Source organism: Chanodichthys erythropterus, chromosome 24 (genome assembly GCF_024489055.1).
Source record: "Chanodichthys erythropterus isolate Z2021 chromosome 24, ASM2448905v1, whole genome shotgun sequence".
NCBI classification, from domain to species: domain Eukaryota; kingdom Metazoa; phylum Chordata; class Actinopteri; order Cypriniformes; family Xenocyprididae; genus Chanodichthys; species Chanodichthys erythropterus.
The window spans coordinates 17,057,506-17,069,778 of NC_090244.1; the positions used below are offsets into that span (position 1 = coordinate 17,057,506).

General features: G+C 36.7%; 1 protein-coding gene across 1 annotated transcript; it reads right to left on the reverse strand.

Annotated features, from left to right (window-relative positions):
- Positions 1–645: 645 nt before the first annotated feature.
- slc41a2a (solute carrier family 41 member 2a) lies at positions 646–9,416 on the reverse strand. Its single transcript, XM_067379313.1, has 10 exons — positions 9,150–9,416; positions 8,965–9,072; positions 6,073–6,144; positions 5,855–5,999; positions 3,546–3,692; positions 3,290–3,437; positions 3,118–3,197; positions 2,910–3,041; positions 884–1,032; positions 646–807 (listed from the first exon to the last, which is right to left on the reverse strand). Exons 1-10 carry the CDS (start codon positions 9,414–9,416, stop codon positions 646–648), a joined length of 1,410 nt encoding a protein of 469 aa, XP_067235414.1.
- Between the last annotated feature and the right edge of the window lie 2,857 nt (positions 9,417–12,273).

Below are 12,273 nucleotides of genomic sequence, written 5' to 3' on the forward strand. Positions count from 1 at the left end.
TTTTGTTCACGGTGTTGTGACAATAAAGTGGTTTGATTTTACACTAATAAATAGAATATCTATGTGATATTTTAATAATTTGCTTTGAATAAAGTACAGTAACAATATAAAACTCTGTTATTTTAATGCTGTTTGTATAGGCTAATCATGTGTATATTTTTATAAACTGTTTTATGGTATAAAGAAGTCTGTTTACATTCAGTTGCCTGGATGAACATTATTCAGGAATTAAAATAAAAGAGTTGAATTAAATAAAACGGTTTTCTCAGGAAAATGAAAACAATTTCTATTGTTGTCTATTTATAATATCACACATATCTAAAAAAGACACATTTCTGAAACCTGATCCAGGAAGATGAGTGCAAATCAGTCATACTTTTAACATAATAACATATGGAAACAGACAACATCAGTTCTTTATTCAATGACCATGGTCACGTGACTTGAAGTACTATTGTCACATGAGGCAGCATGTGCGGTTCATTTAACTGCATGTATGGAGAGATTGACATTTCAAATATTTCAAGTCATTCACTAATGTTCAACTGTGCAGAGAAATGCCAAAAATGTAGGTCAGCACATCAGATAGTGGTGATAGGTTAGATCTACCCTGTTTAATGAAACATGACAATGTCATTTCAACATTTATGTCACCAGTGACATTAGAAGAAAACACAGTGCCAGAAAGGCAGTGCCCAACAAATCCGCCAGAGCCGTCAGATACGGGATGGAGAAGCTATCAGGGTCCCTGCCGCACTTCCACAAGCAGTGAACCATCACATCAGTGATGCCCAGCAGGAGAAACACCTGAATGAAAGAAGATTCAGAGTAAAATACCACTCCTCTCCTCAATAAGACACATGCTAACACCTCTTTCACTTGCCTGTGTGAAAGCTGCTACCAAATAGAAGGAAACGAAGACAGCAGTGGGCGGAGCCGGGCTGCCTTGTATTAGGTAAATGGTGTAGATGAAGACCAGGTGACCTGGGATGGTCAACACGAGCAGCACCTGTGCTGATCTTCCATTCGGCCCTGCCAGAGGAAATACAAAGGTCTTCGTTTCGAAACCTTAAACAATGACGGAAATTTGCCTTGATATCCTTCAAGCAAAATCGAAGAACGAACTATAGTGTGACGACATTTTGAACAAAATCAAACTCAAGTAAAAACATGAACATGTTGGAGAGCTGCTTTATAGTAGAAAATGAAGGTGTAATAATAATTGAGAGCAACACTGATGCTTTTTTAAGTTTAAAGGGATAGTTCACCCAAAAATGAAAATTCTGTCATCATTTACAAGTAGTTCCAAACCTGTAAGAATGTCTTGGTTCTGCTGAACACAAAGGAAGATATTTGGAAGAATGTCAATAACCATACATTTCTATTTATTTTCTTCCTACTACGGTAGTAAATGGGGGGCGAGATCTGTTTGGTTACTGACATTCTTCCAAATATCTTCCTTTGCCAGCCCTCTTTTGGGTTTTTCACGCCCCTTTTTGGAGTTCTCCAGTCTGCAACTATAGCCGCGTTTCCACCACAGGAACTTTCCCCGGGAACTAGGGACTTTGGGGTGGTACTCTGTGTGTTTCCACTGCGGGAACCAGGGTCTAAATGAAAAATTTCCTCCTCAGAAAGTCCCTGCTCACGAGGTAGTACTTTTTCAAAGTTCAGGAACATTCAGTGGTGGGACTTGGGCACTGAACATGCTGATTGGTTGACTCCACGCAGCACTTTGATTGGTTGACTCCACACAGCATTTTATTTCAACCACCATTTTTAAAAGTCTGCTGTGGTGCGTGCATTAAAGAGTTGTTTGCTATTCGAATCAACACAATGGAGGTTCAGGCTTTATTAAAGGGATAGTTTACCTAAAAATGAAAATTTGATGTTTATCTGCTTACCCCCAGCGCATCCAAGATGGAGGTGACTTTGTTTCTTCAGTAGAACACAAATGATGATTTTTAACTCCAACCGTTGCCGTCTGTCAGTCAAATAATGCTAGTGAATGGGAACTTCTACTATAAGAGTGAATAAACCTTGCTTAGACAAATCCAAATTAAACCCTGCGGCTCGTGAGACACATTGATGTCCTAAGACACGAAACGATCGGTTTGTGCGAGAAACCGAACAGTATTTTTACTTCAATGAGTGCTAGACATTTCTTCTGTTGTCAGAGCGCAATCAGACCTCACTAAGCGAGTGCTGAACGCAGTTGGACATAGTGGTGTATTAGAGGTAAAAATGATATAAATACTGTTCGGTTTCTCGCACAAACTGTTCATCGTTTCGTGTCTTAGGACATCAAAGTATCGTCATGAAATTTGGATTTTTCTGTGTGTGTTTTATTTACTCTTATAAAAGAAGTTCCCATTGACCCACATTATATGGCTGACAGACCGCAGCGGGTGGAGTTAAAAATCATCATTTGTGTTCTACTGAAGAAACAAAGTCACATACATCTTGGATGCGCTGGGGGTAAGCAGATAAACATCAAATTTTCATGTTTGGGTGAACTATCCCTTTAAGCTCATATGCGGAGGACGGAATCAAGCGGGAACTGGAAAGTCATGTACAGTCCTACGTCACCAGACACTTCTTCACGGTACTTTAGACCACGGTTGAAACGCAGAATCCTGATCATTTCGGTGGAAAAGCAGCTTATATCTACTTTGACTGAAGTGCCAAATTGCAGAGCTGGTGCATATCTACATTGCTATGATCAGATGCTTTCTTAACTACTGTTTTTTTGCTGTCATTTTTGTTGTGTGTTTATTTTGTTATTGAGAGCACGCATTTACATGTTCATCAATGTCACTCCAAACAGCATGGTTGGCATTAGGATGTTTGCTAACAGTCTTTAAGTGAAGAATAAAAAAAGAAATTCACTGAGAGTATATCAGGACCTTTACCTGTGGCCCAAAAGCTGCGGCAGGGGCAGTAACATCCTTTAGAGTCATTTGGAAGTTCGCCCAGCAGAGAGTGCAAATGAAGATGCGTGGCTATACGACTAGCCTGGATAGAAACCAGATTACCACCAACACCTTAAGGAAAGGTTGATATTAGAAATGTACAATCATAGTTGATCAGAACGCAGCAAATTAGTTTTGTTTGACCAACCATTTATAACAGGAGTGTAGAGAACAACTCCCTCAAGCATTGGATCTGCGATGGTTCGGTCCAGAATCAGTCCTCCAAGACTGGAGATATGAAATAAAAACCAACATAAGCTGGTTGTTCCAATATCATCACATGCTAGACTTATACTGATGTACCAAGGGGGAACATTTACCTGCTGATCACCATTGCGGTTATTATTGGCTCCCAGCTGGAAATCAGCAGTTTTTGACTTTCAGGGTGACGACGTGAAATAATGACCCATGCCGGCGTCAGGCACAGGAAAACAATACATACCAGGTAGGTAATATAAGGGTAAGGTTCTACAAACAGAGAAAGTTACAAAATAAATGGGAGTAAAAACAGCCCTCACCTCTCATGTGGCAGAGTGAAACTAGTCTTTGTCTAGTTTACTGGTCTTTCATTCTCACCCATGCTGTAAAAAAAGCCTTGACTGATGATGGCGAGCAGTCCAAGTGTGATGAGATCACCAAAACTGGCAGCGAGGGGCGTGGCTATGTTGTCAGGGTTGACGCCCACCTTCTTGGATCCAATAATCACACCAACCATTAAGATCCCTAGAAATATTCATTCAGAATTATGGGTATTCAGGGTATGAAATGTACAAATGAATTCTTATGTACGCTAAGTCTGGGGTCAGTCACTGTGATTTTGCCAAGTAAGACATGTTCTTGGATCAACATCTTTGTTTATCCTGGAACAACATTCCAATCAACCAATCAGATTTTAGGGACAAGTTTACCGCTTATGTCAAGTTTAGGCTTGAAACCAGGGTTAGGTGCTTCTACATCAATGTTATTCACCTATCTTTCCCCTCTGATTTTAGGGATAAATTATGGGTAGGGTTAGAGTTAGGACTGACTAAATTTTCGGACTGGAATGTTGTTCCAGGGTCAACAAAATATGTCCGGACCCCGTCTGGGGTCAGTAAAATTTTATTTCCACAAAAATATTAAGCAGCACAACTGTTTTCAACATTGATAATAATAAGATTTTTTTCTTGAGCAGCAGATCAGCATATTAGAATGATTTCTGAAGGATCATGTGACACTGAAGACTGGAGTAATAATGCTGAAAATTCAGCTTTGCATCACAGGAACATGCAAATCTCACTATTATGACGATTGGGTCGTTTCTATGCAGTTGCTAAGGTGTTCTAAGTGGTTGTCAAGGTGTTGCTATAGAGTTCTGGCTGGTTACTTACTGGCGTAAATTAAAATAGCCCCTCCGAGTCTATGTTATATTCTGGTCTCTATATATAGCTTAAGTCCTTCAATGTAAGTCAATGTGTTTTTTTCCTGCATATTTTATTGTATGCCATGTGAAAATTGTATGTTTGATTGCTTAGAAAGGGAACAACCTTTCCCCCAAATCCACATAAATTGAAATGAAACGAGTATTATATTTAAGTCAAACATTTCTGGAACATTTCGCAAGCAAAAATGTCTATTGTAGCAATATATGAAGCACAACTCACACGGTCACTTTCAAACCAGGCAGCTTTCTGTTGTTCAGTGTGGCGAATCTGTGTGACCAACTTGAACTCTTTGCAAAATTTGCGTGAGGATATCTTTCGCCCTTACGTGAAATTTCCAATAACGTAGATTCCTACTGAAATTACGAGATTTCATCCATGGAAATTCTCAGAAAAACAATAAATGTGACCAAAAAGGTTAGTTCACCCAAAAATGAAAATTATCACATAATTCACTCACCCTCAAGCCATCCTAGGTGTATTTGACTTTCTTCTTTCAGTCAAACACAACTGACCCTTCGCCGGGAGTTTGATTGACAAGCAATCTAACCAATCATAACGCCGAATCCGCCATTTTGTCCGACAAAGCAGTCAGGAGTTAGAAGATTAACCTCGGTGGACTTGAACTTAAAAAATGGTGTGTATTGACGTCGTTCCGCTTTGAAACAACATTCCTTCTGATGTTCATTCACATTTATTTGATGCTATAAATTAACTAGTAGGAAGAGATGATCGGTTCACGAGCCGCTTGAGGTGAGGTGCTACAGCGATCTGTCACGACACATTAAAGAGCCACAAAACGGTTTTTATTGTTTGAATTTTTTAAATTATTATACAATTTGAAAGCTGGGACTTTGTTTAATATCATAAGTAACCTGCTTTGTCTTGTCTGTCGACGTGTTGTCAGTGTCCTCTTTGCTCCGCAATCTATTTTTCACTGTGTGTGGCGTGACAGCGTCATGGCTTGTCGGACAAAGCAACAGTAGCTAAGGGGGGCGGGTCTTTGTGAAGGGTCAATTGGAGTTATATTAAAAACTATCCCAGCTATTCCAAGCTTTATAATCTGAGTGAATAGTAACTGAGATTTTGAAGCCCAAAAAAGCATCCATCAATCATAAAAGTAATCCATACAGCTCCATGGGGTTAATAAAGGCTTAACCTTGTTTGTCAACACTAAGGAATTACTTCCATTAATAATACTGACAGTCTTATCCATTTATGCTAAATGCTGATAATATGAGCTATGTGGCCTGAGGATGTTGGGTCTATATTAGGGACCAGTATGGAAAATGGGTTTGCATGGCCAAGATCACAAGCCATGAGTCATTCAAATTGAAATAACCTCATGATCAGCACCCAGAAAGATTATGTCCTTCTTATTTGATACCCATGAATCATTTAAAGATTATAAATGGTCTATTTTAGGTAGATAAATTTGGTCAAAAATGAAAGTTGAATGCGAACCCTGCAGCAGGGATGCTGTGAATGCTGTCACCACGCTGCAACAGCAAAGCAGAGCTACATGGTTCATGATGAGCTTCTCTTCCAGGATCCATCCAAGAGCCGATGCTACAAGAGCAGCCAGAAAGCCTAGAACTGTAGCTTGTACCTAAAGAGACAAATTGAGTATAATGAAGAACAGAATTTCATCAAACAAGCATCAAATAAGTAACTGCATTAACCTGTTTGAGGGCAAGATTTCCAATGATCAGGTTCCACTTCTCGTTTGAAGAGTTCATTCTGCCAACATTCACCTAAAAAACAATTTAAAGCATTACAAACAAAACTTTATTAAACCGTTTTGTTTTGTTCAAACCACTATATAACCCTGAGGGCTGTTTTCTTCACAGCAGGGTGTGAAGTTCCTCACCATGACAAAAAGCATGTGATGTGGAAGAACGCAACGCAGATACAATACAGCAGAAGACTTAATATATGGAGGAAGAAGTAGATCATATGTGACCGGACAGTGGACAGATCAGGGTTCTGACTTCCCACACATTTCAACTAATGAATTTTCCAGTTGTTTATGAATATAGTGTATGAGGATTTTTAAAATAACACAAGTTCTAGCAGTATAAGGGTTATGTTTAGTTCTGTTAGTTCATTTGTGTTTTAGGGTACGTTTACAAGACAACAAAGTACTAAAAACTGAAAAGTTTTTTCTTTGTAGAGAAGACAACGTTATCAAAACGATCTCCGTTCACATGGACCTGCGAAAATGACAAAAAAGGCTGTATTATGCATGCCAGGCCAGTAGTTGGCGATGTCACTTCGCAAAGAAAGACGCCTGCGCACATACGCATTCTTTTACAGAGCACTCGCATCAAAAGTGCATGCCTATAGCATGTGCATGCCATTACCGTTTTCAAAGATTTGCTTTTTGTAGTTTACACAGAGATGGTAATGGTATAGTTTTCAAAAACTTGCCCTTTGAAATCCGTTTTCAAAAGTTTGCACTTTCAAGCACCCAAAACACTGTTGTCGTGTAAATGAATGGCTAAAAGGCATAAAAAGTTTTCTGATTTTAGTTGAAAATGGTGTCGTGTAAACGGCCCCTAAGTTTGGTTTTGTTCTATTCCTGTTTCCCTGTGTTCCTGGGCCCGGTTTTTCAAAAGGTTTAATCCGGATAAAATTGATCCGGATTTAGTAATCCTTTTTTTGCGATACGTGATCACGCTTACTTTTGGAGCCAGTTTTTAAAGCAACCTCGGATTGGATCAATCTGATCCGGATAGGAACTTTTCAGGATCACCAAATCTGGATTTCCAGTGCTCTACGGAGGCCCTAAAGCGACATGTTAATAGAAAGAATATGGGTTTTGAATTAAATATATTTTTGTTGGATATTTATAGCTGTTTAGGGATTGTTTTATGGCACCAAAATTTCTTTTTACTTTAGAGTAGGTTACCGAAAGGCTAAATATGTAGACTAATGTCTGCATTTAATTTATTACTTTAACAGTTAAACTAATCAAGAGCAAGATAAAAATGTGGATGTATATTACATGATAAAAATAATGTATTTTTTGACTACTTTTAAAGTTTTACTACATTTTCCTCCTGGAATCCACCTTGAAATCCTACCCCCTGTTGGGATCAGGATAATCCTGTTTTTTTGGATCAAATTGATCCAAATCCTACAAAAAAGTTCTGAAAAACCCAAACTAAAGGTTTGATCCGGATCAAAACCAAGATTGGATTACGTGATCTAATCCGATTATGTAATCCGTTTTTTCTTTTGAAAAACACATTTTCAAGATTTGATCCAATCCGTTATCCAAAATCCTAGTGGATTACTTTTGAAAAACCGGGCCCAGGTGATTGTGTGTTTCTATGGTTACCAATGAGTTTATATTGATTAGTCCCACCTGTCTCTTGTTCAGTTCCTCGAATCCTCGTTATCCCTGAATAGTTCTAGTCTACAGTTGATTCAGTTCTTGGTCTTGCATTGCACCTCTGTTACGTGTTTTCCAGAGTTCCCATGTGTGAATGATTTCTCTTATGTGGATTATCTTGATTGTTTTGTGTTTATTAAAAGAAGTACTGTTATAGATCCCCCTCCTCTTCATTTGGTTACCCAACTGTGACAAAAAGATTAAAGCTTTTTCCTTTTCTTTTTTGAGAGGAGCATAGCTATAAAAATGTGTATTATTTGCTATAAAAAAAATCAATGGCTTTTAAATATTGTATTAATTATTATTATTAATTTTTTGCAGTGATGCCATGGAAGAACCATTTTTGGACTCCCAAAAGAACCTTTCAGTGAACAGTTCTTAAAAGAAACTTTTTATTTTCTTAGTGTGAAGAACATTCTAATAATCTGAAGAACCTTCTTCCTCTCTAAAGAAGCTTTTGTGCAATTGGAAATATTCCATGGATGTTATAAGTTCTTCATGGAAACATATAGATGCCAATAAAGAACCTTAATTTTTAAAACTGGACATTTTCACATTGCGGATTACAGATGCATTTTAAATAATAAGACAAACATTTAAACAAGAATGTAAAAGAGATTATTTGTACTAATGTCCCCACCTGACTTCTTAACTAGTTTAACCAGGAATTCACTGATCATCAAAAAGACCACTCCAGTTTAATATTTTTAGGGATGCACCAAATTTAACATTTGGGCTGATACTGATATGTCAATTATTTTCACATTTAAGAGGAATTACTGATATTAGAATACTATACTACTTTGCCTAAACAAATCTAATCAATTGTTTTAAATGCTATAAGTGAATTTATCCATTACAACATTACATATTATAAAAATGGATATTCAATTTGAGAATTGCTAATTACATTTATCAGTATGCATTAAATTACGGCAATAAAGGTAACGAGGAAAACGAGCACATAGAATTAAATATCCAATATCAGCCACTATTAGAAAAAAAAACCCTCTTATAATTGCAGATAGCAATACAGTACCAATATATTGTGCATCCCTACATCTTTTTTTCTGGGGAAAAGCATGGTTTTTAGAATGGCACGAAACCAGCATAAACCAGCCTGAAAATGACAGCTGGTCCAGTTGAGTTTAATAGGTATAGATAACAGTAAACTTACAGCAGTGGAGAGTCTTGATGCCAGTGTCATCTCCAGATTCCCCTTTAGGCCCAGTAGAGGTGGGACGAGGATGAAGATCTCTGTCACATTACTGAAAACGTCCCAGTGCTAATTTATAAACACAAGACAACCATTTATAGTCAAAAATCCCAAGCATTTACCCCAACATCATCTCGCACACTCACCTGCACTAAGTCCAGCAACATCCCCGCCAGTACTGTTCCAAAACCCGCCAGGAGGAATGGAAACAAAATCTGAATCACCATGGCCCGGGTCGACTCACTTGACATCTCCTGGCCATGAATATTCTGCGGCTCATCCTGCGATATGGTCCCACAGGTGAATGTTGTCCCATAAAATGCAGTGTGAAGCAGGGGGTCCGATTCTGAAAAGCTTGATGTTATGTCAGGTCTTCTGGTCTCCTTATGGTTTGCTTCAGTGATGGATCCCATTACACTACCTTTCCAAAAAGAACTGAGGTGTTCTGATTCAAAGTACCAAGAGATGTTTGTTTGAAGTGAATCATGTAAAGATATTTGATAGAATGAATCTTAGATTGTGGGTATAATTTTTAGATCAAACCAGTGTAGATTATATGACATCTCAGCCGGAAAAACATGGAACATTTTAACATGAAACAAATTAATAAAGGAAATCAAAAATAATAACTAGATAAAAAATAGTTTGTAGGCAAACTTTAAGTTGGCTCGAAAAAGCCTAGCCATGAAGTTTGAAGTAGTTTTAAAAGTTTGAAGTTGAAAGTTTAAGTTTTAGATAGATAGAAAGAAATAGTCAGATAGATAGATAGGTCGGTAGAAATAGATAGATAGATAGATAGATAGATAGATAGATAGATAGATAGATAGATAGATAGATAGATAGATAGATAGATAGATAGATAGATAGATAGATAGATAGATAGATAGATAGAAATAGTCAGATAAATAGATAGACAGATAGACAGACAGACAGACAGACAGACAGATAGATAGATAGATAGATAGATAGATAGATAGATAGATAGATAGATAGATAGATAGATAGATAGATAGATAGATAGATAGATAGATAGATAGATAGATAGATAGATAGATAGATAGAGGCAGATAGAAAGAAAGTCAGATAGAAATAGATAGATAGATAGATAGATAGATAGATAGATAGATAGATAGATAGATAGATAGATAGATAGATAGATAGATAGATAGTCAGATAGACAGACAGATAGATAGTCAGATAGATAGTCAGATAGATAGTCAGATAGATAGTCAGATAGATAGACAGATATAGATAGAGGCAGATAGAAAGAAAGTCAGATAGAAATAGATAGATAGATAGATAGATAGATAGATAGATAGATAGATAGATAGATAGATAGATAGATAGATAGATAGTCAGATAGATAGTCAGATAGATAGTCAGATAGATAGTCAGATAGATAGTCAGATATAGATAGAGGCAGATAGAAAGAAAGTCAGATAGAAATAGATAGATAGATAGATAGATAGATAGATAGATAGATAGATAGATAGATAGATAGATAGATAGATAGATAGATAGTCAGATAGATAGTCAGATAGATAGACAGATATAGAGGCAGATAGAAAGAAAGTCAGATAGATAGATAGATAGATAGATAGATAGATAGATAGATAGATAGATAGATAGATAGATAGATAGATAGATAGATAGATATAATGGCAGTTTAATTGAGTCTAATGGGATTCTGGCAGTTTGAATTTGAATTTTGTCAGTTGGAGTTTGAACAGTCTTGGCTCATCTGAACATTCAGTCAATGAAAGTCAATGGGATTTTCCTGAGTTTTAATAGTCATTTTTAGGAAAACCGTAAGTCCGATCAGTTAGAAAAGATGTAGCACACTAAGTCAGAACAGTCTGAAGGTTTGAGCCGAATTTGGTTGTTCTAGCTTCAAAGCTCTTAGAGTCAGTAATTTCAGTCTCAGAAAAATAAGTTTAAATATAATTTCAGTAAACTGGCTTTTCCAAGCCAACTTAACAATACAAAAAATATCAACATCAAACAGTTAATAGTGAATTTTTACACTTACATCACTTTAAAGGGTGACTAGTAACAGTGTGAAAGTAGATAGTTACCTCATTTGTTTTGCATGTCTCTAAAGGAGTTCCTCACGGGTCAGTCCAATGTAAGGACCCATGTTATTTTCTTTATATATAAATAACATCTGTGATAATATTCCTAAGAGTTTATTGTTGTACATCATCGGATTCACAAGCTCTTCAATTATTAACATATTTACAGTAATATTTTTGATATTGTACAGTCTTGTTTGTGTGAAAAATAACTGTAAATCAAGCTTGAACTGTTTTAAGCTTAAAAGTTCAAAATGAAAGGTTTTTATTTGCCCCACCAAAAAAAAAAAAAAAAAAAAAAGTGTTTCCTACAATCACACAAATTTGAGGAGCAAAATATATCCTGTGGCAATGCGCACGGTGTGGGCATAATATACATAAATAAATAAAATTAGATAAATTTAGTCCTGTGTACACATTAGAGCTCTTGTGAAGTCAAAAGTTTGAAAGCAAATATCACTAGTTTAAAGAAAAGCATTTCTAATCAACATTTACAGACAAAAGAATTAGCATATTGTTTTTACATACTAATAAGCAGAAAAATAAAATGCTAAATATTTAATAAGATGTTCTCAGGTAATAATCACTAAACTGAAAGTCTTATTTTTTTAACTTATTCAAGTCAATGTTTACAAAAACGTATCTTACCTTAAAGCAGCAAAGCCCTAAAACCAACAAGTTGAACATGTGATGGTTGTCGAGCTCATTTTTAACTTTTTCTCTCATTCAGCCTTTCATACACATTATTAGCAGACTGACTGCGACAGTGAAGTCAATCAGGTTTATGAAGTCAATCTGTTTGTGCTGAGCTCATACTGCCAATGAACTAATTTGGCACACATTTCTCATAAGTAAACCGAAGACAGACTAAAACTTTATGAATGTGGCCTTCATGCGTTTGCGGTTCAACGGACTGGCAAATAATAACACATTCATCTGTACAATTACGAGGAAAAGTTGTTCCATGTTGTCACTGCGCTTTATGGCGCCACCCGCAGGACAGAGTGGGAACTGCAAGTCAAAAGCCAATTTATACATAAAGCCATTAGTTTTTAAAGGGTTAGTTCACCCAAAAATGAAAATTCTGTAATTTATTACTCACCCTCATGCCTTTCCACACTCGTAAGACCTTCATTTATCTTCGGAACACAAATTAAGATATTTTTGTTGAAATCCGATGGCTCAGTGAGGCCTGCAT

Bases quoted from the DNA above. Each gene is read 5' to 3' on its own strand.
- slc41a2a (XM_067379313.1), bottom strand. From the start codon at position 9,416: ATGGGATCCATCACTGAAGCAAACCATAAGGAGACCAGAAGACCTGAC. The intron at 6,145-8,964 runs GTAAGTTTACTG...ATTGTTTTTTAG, and splicing joins CATCAAGACTCTCCACTGCT to GTGAATGTTGGCAGAATGAA. The intron at 1,033-2,909 runs GTAAAGGTCCTG...TTCCTCTGGCAG, and splicing joins CCGCAGCTTTTGGGCCACAG to GGCCGAATGGAAGATCAGCA.